Source organism: Monodon monoceros, unplaced genomic scaffold, assembly GCF_005190385.1.
Source record: "Monodon monoceros isolate NGI ecotype Baffin Bay Population unplaced genomic scaffold, NGI_Narwhal_1 Super_Scaffold_3, whole genome shotgun sequence".
Classification (NCBI taxonomy): domain Eukaryota; kingdom Metazoa; phylum Chordata; class Mammalia; order Artiodactyla; family Monodontidae; genus Monodon; species Monodon monoceros.
The window spans coordinates 100,451,700-100,467,079 of NW_021703780.1; the positions used below are offsets into that span (position 1 = coordinate 100,451,700).

At 51.4% G+C, this 15,380-nt stretch overlaps 2 protein-coding genes across 5 annotated transcripts in view; one reads left to right on the top strand and one right to left on the bottom strand.

Moving 5' to 3' along the window:
* The window catches only part of KIAA1257 (KIAA1257 ortholog), a 61,817-nt gene extending 57,272 nt beyond the window's left edge, over nucleotides 1-4,545 (bottom strand). For all 4 annotated transcript variants that reach the window (XM_029242614.1, XM_029242613.1, XM_029242616.1 and 1 more), the window contains exons 1-3: nucleotides 4,509-4,545; nucleotides 3,636-3,931; nucleotides 53-243 (exon numbers count right to left, since the gene is read on the bottom strand). In XM_029242614.1, coding sequence (XP_029098447.1) covers nucleotides 53-243; nucleotides 3,636-3,897 — 453 coding nt within the window. In that variant the 5' untranslated portion in view covers nucleotides 3,898-3,931; nucleotides 4,509-4,545. The remainder of the gene's footprint in view (nucleotides 1-52; nucleotides 244-3,635; nucleotides 3,932-4,508) is intronic.
* Nucleotides 4,546-13,619: 9,074 nt separating this feature from the next.
* EFCC1 (EF-hand and coiled-coil domain containing 1) overlaps nucleotides 13,620-15,380 on the top strand; it is a 32,983-nt gene continuing 31,222 nt past the window's right edge. Inside the window, exon 1 of the mRNA XM_029244276.1 lies at nucleotides 13,620-14,315. Coding sequence (XP_029100109.1) covers nucleotides 13,620-14,315 — 696 coding nt within the window. The remainder of the gene's footprint in view (nucleotides 14,316-15,380) is intronic.

A 15,380-nucleotide genomic window follows, 5' to 3' on the forward strand; every position in this document is an offset into this window, starting at 1 on the left:
ACACACACACACACACACACACACACACACACACACACACACACACATTCACCTTTATTCCTGAATCCAGGAACACTTTGGCCAAGGCTGGAAACACCACCACATCGACCTTTTTAGGCTCCCCAACATCAGGCAGGAGGAAGTACTCGATGTGGTAGTAATGGCGAACCTTTGCAATAGGCTTGTCCATTTTAGGGTGTCTCCTGTATTTTTCAACCAAACTTGAACATTTTCCTTTGTGACCTAGAAGATACAGATGTAATGAGACTTGTTCTAACCTCACTTGGGAAAGCAGAGCCATCTCCACGATTCCCCGGAATGAAGAAGAGCCCAAGGCTGTGGGAGGTGCCGTGTGCAGACTCCCCACTGCCACCCGCTTGGAGTTAAGATGTATTTCCGGTCCTCGCAGCCACCAGAGGAGCAGCCCCAGGGCTGGAAGCCAGTGTGCGGAATTATAGCACGTGACTCCGAGGTGAGCATCTCCTTAAATTTTTTTACTGTAGGCACTTACCTGCCTGCCCCTAGTCTCGACAGTAAGAGGCAGGTTAAAAAAAAAAACAAAAAATCCCCACCAATACAGGATAGGATAAATTAGACACATACGATGGAATACTACATAGGTGTTTAAAACAAACGACAACAAAGTAAAACCAGGTCTGCTCATATCCTGTAAGATATCTAAGAGGTGCCATCAAATTTTTAAAGAGCAAGTTGTAGAACAGGATACATAGGACCTCATTTCTCTTAAGTAAACAACTTACATAAACATTCATAAATAAATTCATAACTATTTAGGTATTGAAGGAAAAAACATTGAAGCTAGAATTTTATATCCAGCCAAAGACAGATCCTTCGAAGGTACTGGCGCCATAAAAATACTCTCAGGCAAGGTCTCATAAGTTGAGCTGCACAGCAATCTATTTTGTAAACGCCTTTGGAATAAGTGCCCAACTAAGAAAAACAAATCTAGGAGATGCTGCAAGAGACGTGAGGATTAAAGGTAATCAAATAAGCACCAATTTTCTTTTGGGTGGTATTTGCAGATGTCTTTTTCCAGGTTCTTTTGCTTGATATCAACCGACCGAAGATAAAAAGCACTGTTATGGATAGAGGAGGTCACACACAATGACCGAAAATTCAATTCACCAAGAAGATAGGTCAATTCTAAAACATGGTATACACCTAACCAAATAACCTCCAAAATATCTGAAGCAACCATCAACAGAACTACAAGGAGAAGTTGAAACTAATCATCGTGGGGAGATATTTCAGGCAGAACAACAAAAAAAGTCATCTCAAAAAATGGAGTACTTCTTGATATATCTAGGAATACACCTACCTAAGAAGGCAAAAGACCTGTACTCCAAAAACTATAAGACACTGATGAAAGAAATCAAAGACGACACAAACATATGGAAAGATACACCACATGTTCTTGGATTGGAAGAGTCAATAGTGTTAAAATGACCATAATATCTAAGGCAATCCACAGATGCAACACAATCCCTATCAAACCGTCAAAGCCATTTTTCACAGAACGAGAACAAGAATATACATTGGAGATAAGACAGTCTCTTCAATAAGTGGTAAGTGGTGCTGGAAAAACTGGACAGCTACATGTAAAAGAATGAAATTAGAACATTCTCTAACACCATACACAAAAACAAACTCAAAGTGGATTAAAGAGCTACACGTAAGACAGGATACTATAAAACTCCTAGAGGAAAACATAGGCAGAACACTCTTTGACATAAATTGCAGCAATATGTTTTTGGATCCGTCTTCTACAGTGACGGAAATATAAGCAAATGGGACCTAATTCAACTTAAAAGCTTTCACACAGCAAATGAAACCATAAACAAAATCAAAAGATAACCTAAGGTCTGAGAGCAAATATTTTCAAATGATGCTACCAACAAGGGATTCATTTCCAAAATTTACAAACAGCTCATGCAGCTCAATATCAAAAAAACAAACAACGCAATGAAAAAATGGGCAGAAGACATAAGTAGACATTTCTCCAAGAAGACATATAGTTGGCCAACAAGCACAGGAAAAGTTGCTCAATGTCACTCATTATTAGAGAAATGAAAAATCGGAACTACAATGAGGCCTCGCCTCACACCAGTCAGAATGGCCATCATTAAAAGTCCACAAACAGTAAATGCTGGAGAGGGTGTGGAGAAAAAGGAACCCTCCTACACTGTTGGTGGGAATGTAAATTGGTGCAGCCACTGTGGAGAACGGTATGGAGGTTCATTAAACAACTAAAAATAGAACTACCATATGACCCAGCAATCCCACTACTGGGCGTAGATCTTCAGAAAACTGTAATTCAAAAAGATACATGTACCACAATGTTCACTGCAGCACTGTTTACAATAGCCAGGACATGGAAGCAACCTAAATGTCCATCGACAGAAGAATGGATAAAGAAGATGTGGTACATATACACAATGGAATATTACTCAGCCATGAAAAGAATGACATCATGCCATTTGCAGAAACATGGATGGACCTAGAGATTATCAAACTAAGTGAAGTCAGTCAGACAAAAACAAATATTATATATCACTTAGATGCAGAACCTAAAAAAAGGAAACAAATGAACTTATTTACAAAACGGAAATAGACTCACAGACATAGAAAACAAACTTAATGGTTACCAAAAGGGACAGTAGGGGAGGGGAGATAAATTAGGAGGTTGGGATTAACATATACACACCACTATATATAAAACAGATAAACAACAAAGACCTACTGTATAGCACAGGGAGCTATACTGCATATCTTGTAATAACCTACAATGGAAAAGAATCTGAAAAAGAACATATATGACTGAATCACTTTGCTGTACACTTGAAACTAAGACAACATTGTAAATTAACTATATTTCAATTAAAAAGCTGATATAAAAAAAAGATAGTCCACCTTAAAAAAAGTGGAGTACTTTTCTCTGCCCTTAATCTTGGGGTTCAACCATGTGCCTTGCTTTGGTCAATAAAATGCCTGCAGGTGGGAGGTGTCCAAAGACCTGAAGAGTGCTGGGGTGACTGGGCTTGCCCTCTTTTGTGCCCTGCCTTTCCATGACAGGAATGCGTCTGGGTTGCCCACACATCCGAGAGGAGGATGACAGAGACAGAAGCAGGGCAGAGCTACTGCAGGAAGCCCAGCCTAGATCAGCTGGCCTGCTCACCCAGGACAGGGATTTCTGTTTGAAGCCAATGAAATGGGGAGTTGTTTGTATTTGTTACACAGCGCTTTTGGGCAGTAGCTGATTGCCTTTGCACTCAGAGATTTTGATCCAATAATCTGAGTCTGTATTTAAACAAGGAATTAGATGATGCACAACCAGCTTATGGGGGGAAAAAATGCCTTAACCTCTCCGTCACTTCTTTATTTTCAAAAAGCAGAAATAACAACACCTGCTTCTTGGGGTTTTGAGAGGACTGAGTCTGTGAAGCCCATAAACTGTTCCTTGCCTGGACCACAGTGGGCCGTAGAGTGGCAGTTCCTTTCCGGACCTCTGCTCCTGTCACGGCCACCCCACTCAGGGAGCCAGCAGAGTGAGCACAGGCGCCCTACACTCCTGGGAGAAGGTCACTGGTACACTCCCTCTCTGCCGTCACACTTACCCGCGGTCACTGGGAAGGCCAGAGAGATGATGAACTTGCAGGGGACGACGTGGGGCACGTCCGAGTCGAAGGTGCTGGCAGGCCCTTCTGAGGACTCGCCGCTGCACTGGTGGCCGGTGGCCGACTCCTGGGCCCAGGCCCTAACCTTCAGGTTCTCCTCCACTTCACACTCGCTCACGGACTGGTAAAAGCTGCCCATGGAGGACACGGCCCCCATGCTCGCCTGGTCCTCGTCCTCCCACTCACAGGCCGGCAGCCACATGCGGCAGGGCGGCCCCCGTGGCCGGCACTCCCGGCTGCAAGGAAATAAAGGCACGGCCGTCACCACCACTGCTCCCAGGAGGGAAGCCCTGCCTGCCCCCTCCTCGCCCCGTGCCTTGTCCTGTTCCGGGCTGACCAGCCAAGGCCTCAGACACTGCCTGGCACGCAGCGGACACTCAACAGAGATTAGATGAACCTCAGAGAATGGTGCCGTCGGTAATCGTGATAATCAGCAAAGCCAGTGTCTCCAAATTGAGTCCCATCCTCCCGGCCCCAGCTGTTCCTCCTTTCACGATCAAAGTTAATCATTCAGCACGTCTGGAATGCCTGCTCCAGGTGAGTGCAATTCCCCAAGAACCACAGGGAGGGGTGGGGGGTGAGGGCCTCGGGTTACCTGTGCCAAAGCACAATATGACCTTGGTTTGGGGGCAGCACGCGCAAGAGCCTGCTGAGGCCAAGGAGGGCGAGGACCCCGAGGCAAGACCCGACCGAGCACTGAGTACTGGGCTCCGGGCACAAGCGCCCTCCATGGACGCCGCACGCCAGCAAACGCTAAGAAGGGGCTGCGCAGCCGGAGCGGGGGCCGGGGCGGATGGGGGGTACCTGCGGCACCTGTGAGCGGACGCGCTGGGCAGCCGCGTGGGCTCAGACGACGGCGTCGGTCAGCTCGCACAGCAGCTGCACAGCCTCCTCACCGAGGAGGCTCAGAGGACCTGGTGCGTCCACCCGGGCAGGGAGGCCCGCAGGAGCCGCCTCGCCGCTATGTTTGGCGGTTGCTAGGAGACGCGCGTGGCCACAGCCCCGGGGCGGGGCTCCTCTCCTGGGGGCGGGGCTCCCCGCCTCAGTCGCTGGTCCCAGGCCAGGCGCCCAGACAAGGTCCAGCAGAGAGTTGTATACAAATGCAGAACCAGCTGCCTTTATGCCTTCAGTTATTCGCTTATCCACTCAGTCCTTTTTTTTTTTTGGATGCGGACCATTTTTTAAGTCTTTATTGAATGTTTTACAATATTGCTTTTTATGTTTTGGTTTTTTGTGGTTTTTTTGGCCGTGAGGCATGTGCCAGCATAGCTCCCCGACCAGGGATCGAACCCACACCCCCTGCATTGGAAGGCGAAATCTTAACCACTGGACCGCCAGGGAAGCCCCCATTCAGTCTTTCAGGAATTCCTGCTCTGAACGTGAGCACCTATTATGCGCCTGAGCCTTACCTGCAGTACAGGGGAGAGGCATTGCCAGCTCCCCACTACAGCTCCATCAGCGGCCCCCTACCGTTCTTTGATGAAGGCAAAGGAAGCACCGGGCTCTGCAAACTCAGATGACCCGACCCCACCCCACCCCCCCATCCTCTCTGGCACAGACTCTCTGCTTCTGTCACTGATGTCCTTCAAACATCATGAGAATTCTTTTCAGTCATCATGAGCCCCAAACTCAGCGATGAGGAAACCGAGGCTTAGAGAGGTGAAGCGATTTGCCTGAGGTCACACAGGTATACGGCAGCACTGGATTGAAAGCCAGACTATCTGACGGACACCCTGCCCCCCACCCCCAGATGAGAGACCCCTAGCTGCTGCTCCCGATGTAGAAGACCACAGACCACCAAAGGGGCTGCGGCGGAGGGACATATCGCAGAAGCGACTGCCCGGAGGGGTTGGGGCAGGCTTCACGGAAGAGGTGACAAAAGCCAAACTGTGGGGTCTGCCGGGCGAGGAAAGCAAGGGGAGGCATTCCAGGCAGAGGACACAGCATATGCAAAGGCCAAGCAGAGTGAAAACGTGTGGCAAGTTCAGGGAAGGGATGATGAGGCTGGAGTGGCGCACGGGGGCCCCGGTACCAAGCCCCCGGGCAGTAGTTTGTTCAAGCGAATGGGTGCGGAATCTCCACACACACTTCGCTGTCGCAGGAACTGAGGCTCTGAGATGAGACACAACCTACCCGTGGCCAAAGAGCAAAACTGTGGACGCAAGCACCCTCCCTCCCAGTGCCCACCTCCCTAGGCCGTCCCCAGGGGCTGGGGACAGTAGTCCAGTATTCCAGAATACTTCCCACTGACGGGGGCCCTCCGACATTCCTCAGGTTCGATCAGTCTAAAAAACTGAACCTTAAGAACAGCTGTGAGGGGAAGTCTCCAAATGGCAGTGAGGTCCCCTGGGGAGAAGGACTCAAGTTTGAGTGCCATGACACCCTGTCCAACAGCCTGCAGACTACCGTCCATAAGCAAGGAAGTACTAAAAAGACACACCCAGGGTTGCAAGGGGAAAAGGCTATTAGGATACACCAGCTCCCAAAAGGCCCCATTAACAAGAGCCGGTCAGTGACACCACCCTCCCTGGGACAGACAGCAGGCCTCCTGCCCGTCAGGTGCCACCTGCTGCCTGAGGCTGGTTTTGCTCCAAAGGGTCCTCGATCACCCTGTTACCAAGGGCAGCAGCCAACCTCCCCAGCATCTCCTGTGGGGCGGCCCTGAACTCAGGCTTGAGAGGTCTTAGACCAAAGAGCCTTGGTCCTGGATGTGCATGAGAATCACCCAGGATCATGCCAAATCTTCAATCCTGAGGCTTCACTCCAGACCTGTGGAATTGATTCTCCAGAGGTGGGGCTTAGGAACCGGTGACGGATTGTATTTTCCAAACACCTCAATAGATTCCCTCCCACCCTCTCTTCTTACAGTGTGATGTCAACACTCTTCACATCCCGTGGTGGGTCTAGTCCCCTCCCCCTTGAACCCAGACAGAACTTTTGGACCACCTCAGCCAACAGAGTAGGGTGGAAGTGACACTCGGTGACATCTGAAGCCAGGTCATACGAATTCCATGTGCTTCTGCCTTGTTCTTTGGGGCGCTCACTCTAGGAACCCAGCACCATGTTGTGAGGAGGCCCAAGCAGCCTCATGGAAAGGCCACGTGTAGATGCTCTGGCCAACAGCCGACAGGGTTCCCGGCCAACTGCCGGCCTCACTGCCCAAAATGTGAGAGCCACACCTCGGGTGATTGCAGCCCCCAGCCTTTGAGTCACCTGGCTGACACCATGTGTAGCAGAAACCAGCTGTCCCCATCAAGCCCTCTGCAAATTGCAGATTTATCAGCAAAGTAAGTTACTGCTGTCCTAACCCAGTAAATTTGGGGATGATTCGTTGTGCAATAATAAATAACTGGAACAGAACGCTTGTTTGTTAAAGTCACCTCCACGAAGATCCCATTGCACAGCCAAGATCTGGAACCACTTCCCTGAGGGAGGTAGTGTCCAGGTCAAGAGCCGGGGCATCATGGGATGGAATGAAGGCAAAGGTGTGCCACCTGAGACTCAGGCACGAGGGGCAGGTCTACAACCTCCCCTCAGCGAAGACGGCTTCAGGGCTGGCAAAGTCAGAATAGGACAGGAGGAAGGGCAAAGTCACATTGCAAAGGGGCACCCCGTGGAGCGCAGCCATCTGAGGGCGATCTGTCCCTGCTCCTTCTTCCTCCAGGGCAGTGGAGCGCCAAAGCTCCCACGGCACCCAGAGAGCTTCTGAAGTGATTGCAAGACTCTGGCAGCTGGAAGCATACACCCATCTTCTTCTTGCCATCCCTCTCCTAAGCAAAGCACCCCCGCCACCTTATAACAACTTTACTGAGGTGTATTTCATATCATACGGTGCACCCATTTCAAGTGTATAATTCAATGATTTTTAGTAACTTCACCAAGGTGAAATCATCACCATAAATAAGTTTTAGAACATTTTCATCTCCCTAATAAGATCCTTCGTGCACAAGTTTCACGCAAAAGTACTATAATTAATTAAAATTAATCTCTGTTCCCACCCCAAGCTCTAGACAACCATTAATCTACTTTCTGTCTCTAAAAAGGTGCCTTTTTCTGAACATTTCCTATAAATGGAGCCATAAATCCATTTTGTCTATCCAGCCATCAGTTCGTGGACATTAAGGTTGGACATGTAGACATTTATGAAGACGCTGCTAAGGACATTCACGTGAGGGTCTCTGTGTGGACAGATGTTTTCATTTCTCTTGAGTAGAGGCATCTGGCAGTGGGAGAGCTGGGTCACGTAGTATGCTACATGTATGGATCAGGCTTTATGTTTATCATTTACTGACAAACTGTTCTCCAACGTGGCTGCACCATTTCACATTCCCACCAGCAACGTGTGAGGGTTCCTATTTCTCTACATCCTCAAAAACATTTATTGTCCGTCAGTTATTATCGCCATTCTTGTGAAGGTGAAATAGTCTCTCACTGAGGTTCTGCTTTGTATTTCCCTAATACCTAACGGTACTGGGATCCTTTCTCGTGCTTATTGGCCAACCATATATATTCTTCTGGGGAATGTCTGTCCCTGTCTTTCACCCATTTTTCGATTGGGTTGTTTGTCTTCTTCTTATTGAGCTGTTGGAGTTCTTTGTCAATTCTGAATACAAGGCCCCTACTGGGCATGTGTTTTGTCAAGATTTTCTCCCAGTTGCCTGCTTGTCCCGTCATTTCTTAATGGCGTCTTTATCACTGCGCTTTGAAGTGCAAAAGTTCTGAATTTTGATGAGATCCAATGTACTGATTTTTTTTCTTTTTTTGGACCATGTGTTTGGTGTTGTATCTAAGAAATCTTTGCCTAACTCAGGCCCATTTTGAATAGAGAGAAGTCAAACTTGGCATCTGAACACTAAGCAAATCCACTAACCAAGACTCCTAAAAATGTAAAAGCTTTGACACTAAAACCGATGGCTCTCGGAGAATGCCAGACACTCCAGGGGACTGTACAGAATGACACAAGCTTTCTGAAAAACAGTTTGACAACATCAAGAGCTTATAAAATGTCCACACTCCTTGGCCCTGCAGTAAAGCACCCAGGAAATAGAGCCAACCGTTCACAGTGTTGTTGGAATGGAGAAAAACTGCAAACCACCTCTATGTGCACCTATTGGGACGACAAAGCTCCTTCCGGGTCAGTCCTAAGAGGGAGTGTGGACCAGCCTTTGAGAATAACGTTACCCAGGAATGGTAATGATGGCGGAGCCATTTAGGAAGATGGGTGATGTGCAGAGACAGATCCCATCAGCAGCATTTCAACTTGTTTCTTTATGTCACATTGAAGGAGGTGCAACTGACATCCTGTAAAATTCACCCTTGTAAGTGCTCTGACAGGTGTATACAGTCATGAAACTACCACCCCCCATGAAGATATAGAATGTTTTCACCACCCCCAAAAGTTCTTTCATGCTTAAATGCATGGAAAACATCTGAAAACAAATACATCAAAAGAACCCTGTGTTCTTCTCTTGTTGGCACAAGGGGGGATGGTTTTTTTTGCTCTTTAGCACTTTGCTGGGCTGTTTGTAGACACTGTGAACAATATACTATTTGGAATGGCTCAAACAATACTGAGCTGACTTCAGAAAAATCACTTCTCTCCGCTCTCCCCGACGCAGACACACACCCATCCCCCAGCTCACACAAAAGCGCAGGAGACCTCTGAGTTTGCTCACTTTGAGCCTTAAACAAAAACCTTGTGGGTCCAACCGGGATGATTTCAGAGGCGCCTGGTAACACTGCCCGCAGACAGACAGGCCTGACAGCGCCCCATTATCAACCCGGACTCCCCTGCCCCCAAGGAGCTGCGGGGGGCAGAGGCCAGGCGATGGCTCCACGTCAAGACATTTAAAGTCTTTCTTTTCAATACTGACTGGCCCAGAAAAGTTCCTGTTCAAAGGATTCCTTCCGCAAAAGCCATCGCCAGCTGCAGCAACGGGGGTAGTCTCCCCTGGGTCACCAGCTCTCAGCATCAACATGAAATTGAATCAGATTCCTCTACAGAGCCACAAGAGGGAGGGGATATGGGGATATACGTATATACACGCTGCTTCACTTTGCTGTACAGGAGAACCTAACACAACACTGTAAAGCATTTATACTCCCATAAAGATGTGGGGAAAAAAAAAGTCCAGAGTCAAGTTCCAGCATCCCGTTTTTGTTTTTTTTTTCTTTTTCTTTTTAATTTGGCTGCACTGGGTCTTAGCTGCGGCACGCGGGATCTTCGTTGGCGTATGTGGGATCTTCAGTTGCGGCAGGCATGCGGGCTCTAGTTCCCTGACCAGGGATTGGACCTGGGACCCCTGCACTGGGAGGGCAGAGTCTTAGCCACTGGACCACCAGGGAAGTCCCCAGAGTCCTGTTCTAAGTGCAGACAGCAACGTCCCCGGCAGTGGGACTCCCGGCCTAGAAGTTTCTACGGTCCAGCTGGGAGTCCAATCAACCTAACATCTGGAGTCTCACTGACTCCAGCATCTCTGGGCGCAAGGATGCTTGAATCCCAGGGATGCCAGCTACATGTAGTTTTCCTTCTGATGCAGTGTGTCCACATCTATAAAGTGACATAATTAGTGCCTACTTAATGCCAGGCCCTGTGCTGGGCATGGGGGTACCAGGTCTCTGGCCTTGTGAAGCTCAGCCCTCGTGGCAGGCCTGCAAATAAGTGGCAATGTGGTACAATGCTGTTTCTTAAAATACAAGTTAAAAAGTACGTCTCACCTGTAGGCAATGAAATCGTATGGAGAGCCTCATGCCACACTGTGCCCGGCAGCAGCTGCGGGCAGGCAGCTCAGAAGGGAGCTGGAGCTCTGCTCTTAGTGTGCCCGACACCAAGCCCGGCGGACAGACAGGCAAGCGTCCCTCCCCTCACGGCTGATAGCGCGTTACAGGGAGACAGACAGACGCACCAGGCAAGAGAGTCTGTTAGGGGCGCAAAGGGCTTGCAACGTCACCGAAGGCCTCACTGAGGGGCTGACGCTGGAGCAAGGGACTTGGAGGTGAGGGGGCGGGCTGTAAACATCTGGGGAAGCAGATGCAAAGGCCCTGAGGTGAGTTAGAAGAACGGCAAGGAGGTCAGTGAGGGAGGCATTGAGGGAGGTTACGGGGGACACGGGCGCACACTGCACTGGGCCTTTAGTCCCTGAGAGAGGGAGATAACAGTGGGTGCTGAGCGAAGGAGGGCGTCCTCTGGCTGTGGAGGACAGAAGTAGGAATTCAAGGGCACTTCTTGGGAGGAGGCTGTTGCAGTGATACAGGTGAGAGATGCTGGGGGTTTGGTGCAGGGTAGCAGTGGCGCGGGAAGAGGGGATCAGATTGGGGGTGAGCTCTAAAGGTGCACGGCCTGACAGACCGGATGTGGGCGTGAAAGTGACAGAAGAACCCACGACGGTAGGGATTTGCCAAGGGAGGCTGGAGGCCCCGCGAACTGAGATGGAGGTGTTGGAGGGGAGGAAGGGAAGGAGTCCAGGACTGAGAACATCTGTATTCCTTTACCCATTGAGAAATACATGAATTACACTGCTGGTAGGAATGAAAATGGTGCATCCACTTTGGAAAATGGCCTGGCAGGCCCTCAAAAGTCAAACAGAAAACTACCACACAACCCAGCAACCTCACCCCTAGGTATATACTCAAGAAAAGTGAAAATGTATGAACACACAAAGATTTCTACAGGGATGTTTACAGCAGCATTACTCATAACAGCCAAAAAGCGGAAACAATCCAAGCGTCCATCGACAGATGAACGGATAAACAAAAGGTGGTCCATCCATACAATGGAATATTACTCAACAATAAAAAGGAACGAACCGCATGCCAGCTACAACCTGGTTGAAGCTGGAAAACGTTCTCAAAAAGGAGCCAGTCACAAAAGGTTACATATTGTGTAATTCTGTTTGATACACAATGTCCAGAATAGTCAAATCCATAGAAACAGAGAATAGTGGCTTCCTAGGGCTGGGAGTTGGGAGTGGAGGTAGGAAACTGGAGCAGCGGGTGGGCTACCTAGTACAAGGGTTCTTTCGGGGGGGGGTGGTGAGTGATGAGAATGTTCTAAAAATGAAATTGTGATGCTGGTTATATGTTCTATAAATATACCAGAAACCGCTTATTAATATACTTTAAACGGGTGAACTTTGTGGTCTGTAAATGGCAAATAAAGTATGTCTTCCCCCCCCCAAAAGAAAAAGAAAAAAGAAACAAACAGAAACATCTCCTTTGTCAAAAAGAGAGATGTTACACTGAAAGCCAAACTCCTCCGACCCCTGGAAATAACGACTGAATCTGTTTGTGAATCCCTCCATCTTTTTCTATGCGCTTACATACACATGTCCTCCCAGAAAATATTTAGTACCGTTTCGTGTGGGTTTATTGTTATTGTTGCTTTTTTCTCTCATCCTTTTGTGGTGATTCATCCCGGCTGCTGTACCAATGGGCAAAATGTTGTCTCCAGTTTCTCACTATTATAAACAACGATGCAATGAACATCCTGTACACATGTGTTTTTTCTAAGGCAGAAGCCAAGAATTGGAGTTGATGTAAAATTTTTTGTCAAATTGCTACCACTTTAATAATTTTTTTTAAATGCACACCCAAAATGGTTGGGGAGAAGCATCTAACTCCTTCCTGGGTGAGGTGTGTGGTGGGCACAGTCTTCAAGAATGACTAGAAATTTGCCAGATGGACAAAGTGCTTATTCTGGGGTACTGCAGCAGAGGAGATAGAATTTTAGTGCTTTTTCAAATTCCAGGATTTAACATTTAAATTCCTAGAGCTGTACACAGGCCAGATTCTGCCCATCGTATAGCCAAAGGCAGTTGAAGAAATCTGCCTCTTACTCCTGCGAGGCTGGATGAGGGTTCCCAGTGCAGGTATCAGGTTAGGACATCTCTACACCTCTCTTGTCAAAAAAAAAAAAAAGGAAAAGCAGCCTTACATTCACCTGAGAGGCTGATTTTTCTTTCCTCTTCCAGAACGGTGTTCTAAGGCACCAGAGGAAATGTTGGCCAAACAGCTACCTGGTAGCCTAACCCCAGCTCAGAGGTGGAATTCCGGTCACAGGGCCAATCCACTCCCCAGGCACAAACGGGTGAGAAGACGGAAGGCCACGGCTTTCCCACACACACACACACACACACACACACACCCGCTTCAACACACACAGAGCTTAGACAGCAAGGGTCCGGCTCAGATCGGCTTCTATCCAGCGGGATGGCCCTAACGCATCCCCTCACTTCTCCGAGCTGGGTTTTCCTCTGCTCTAGTTACCACGTGAGGCCCTTTGCACCAGCCCTGGTGGAGTGAGAAGCGGGTTTAGGAACCCAGTCGCTGAATTTAAGGGGAGGGGGGCTTCTCCGTACTTACGGGAGTACGGCCCCAGCTAGCTTGCGGGGCTACCCTTGAAAGGTTTTCTGGTGAGAAGGGGTGGAGTGACGCGTGGGCGCGGAACAGACCTGGGGGCCACCGGACCAGGGGGCCACCCTCCAGCCCTCCCCAGCTTCCTATCCCGAGCCCACCCCTTGTCCCCGTCTCGGGGCACACTCTCTGCACAACGCAGCTAGGTGGAGAGCGGGGGAGTTGAAAGCAGACAGACCCGGGAATGGGAGGAAAAGAGGGGATGCCAGGGACGCCCCGGGAGTGATGAGGGGAGAAGAGTGCAGGGGTCACCGAGAGAAGCGAGATCAGGAGGGAGACCAGGCAGTGGTGGCCCCGCGGGGGTCTCGGGGCTCCTGGGTCCCCTAACCAAGCCCCCTCACAGCCAACCCGGGGAAAACACAAACGCCCTGCCAGGCCTGCGCAGCTGCTCGACACGGCCCTCGGCGCCGCTCCAACCAGACCGCCACCGCTAAGCCCCTCCTTTCAAGAAACTCTGGGGCCGCCCCTGGAAGTGGCGGGGCGGAGGGACCCGAGGAGCGGCGCTTGGCGGCGATGGAGCCCAGCGGCCCGGGCACGGGGACCGGCGTGGAAGGCGCGGCGGGCGACCCGTACCAGCGACCAGCGCGGCGCACACAATGGCTGCTGAGCGCCCTGGCGCACCACTACGGGCTGGACCGAGGCGTGGAGAACGAGATCGTGGTGCTGGCCACGGGCCTGGACCAGTATCTACAGGAAGTCTTCCACCACCTGGACTGCCGAGGCGCCGGCCGCCTGCCCCGCGCCGACTTCCGCGCGCTCTGCGCGGTGCTGGGGCTGCGCGCCGAGGAGGCTGCCGCCACCTGGGAGGCTGCCGGGGATACAGCCGCGAGAGACACGAACTCTGGGGATGTGATCGCTGGGGTGGCCACCGATGGGGACGCGGATGCGGAGGAGGAGGCGCGCCTGGCACTGCGCGCCGAGCCGCCTGAGCTCACCTTCCGCCAGTTCCACGCGCGCCTCTGCGGCTACTTTGGCACCCGCGCCGGGCCCCGTCTGCCCCGCGGCGCTCTCAGCGAGCACATCGAGACGCAGATCCGCCTGCGCCGTCCGCGCCGCCGCCGCCGAGCGCCCCATACGCCCGGCTCCGACGGCGGCCCGGACAGCGAACGCCTGGCGCGCTTGGAGGAAGAAAACAGCAGCCTGCGCGAGCTGGTGGAGGACCTGCGGGCCGCGCTGCAGAGCAGTGACGCGCGCTGCCTAGCACTGCAGGTGCACCTGGTCCCGGGGCGGAGGATGACGACGGAATGGGGCGGGGGGTGGGGGGCATTTGACAGCGGGCTGGCTGCAGAGCCCCTGCTGTGCAGAGGAAGAGGACGGGGGGGGGGGGGGGGGGGCCGCGGGGGCGGGTGAAGGACAGCCCTCCCCACTTCAGCCTACTTGCATCCTGTCCCTAGCCACCCCATTCCACTCCAACACACTCTAGTCCCCTCCCCTACTCACATCACACATTCCAGCCCCCCAAAACTCCAGTCCCTCAGAGAAAACCATTCCGCCACCACACACACACAGCCCATCTCATCCTGCCTCTCTGACCCAGCCGTGGACCCTCGCAGGAAACCTGGTCAGTCTCACACACATACGCCTCCAGAGCTCTCCGCGGTGCCAGGATTCCAGGAGGCCTAGGAGATAAGGTGTGAGGAAGGCCTGTCCGCACCCTTAAGGAGCTAACGAGGTACACCGGCAGCTCGGTGCAGTCACTCAACGAACATTGGAGGGCCTCCCTCAGGGCCAGGCCTGGTGTCCCAATGCTAGATAGTGTCACTGTCGACCAGGCAGGTCTGGCCACTCAGCGCTGCGGGGGCCAGGCACTGAGAGAGGCATGGACCCAGCCCGGGCATCTGCAATTCAGTCAACAAGCACTTGAGCGCTGCGCCCAGCCGTGTGTCAAAGGCCATGGGGGGGTGGGGGGTCAGACGAGGACCAGACGGCCTCTGACCCAAGGGACCACAGGCCAGGAGGGAGCTGACGTTCTAGTAGCCCTGCCCGCTCCCCACACAGCCCGGGGTCACAGCCCTGAGGGGTAGAGAGAGGCCAGGGAGTGCGCAGGGGTGCAGGGCGCGGATTTCAGGGGCCACGGCCAGCGGGCATCGGAGAAGCCAAGTCCGGGGCGGGAAAGTACTGCCATTGTGTGGAGTAAGATCGTCCAGGATCATTAGTTCCCCAAGTATTTGCTGAGCACCTACTGTGTGCCAGGCCTGTTTTAGGCGCCAGACGCCCAGCAGTGAACACGACAGAAGAAAACCGCACCCTCCGGGAACGCCCATAGAGGGCTCC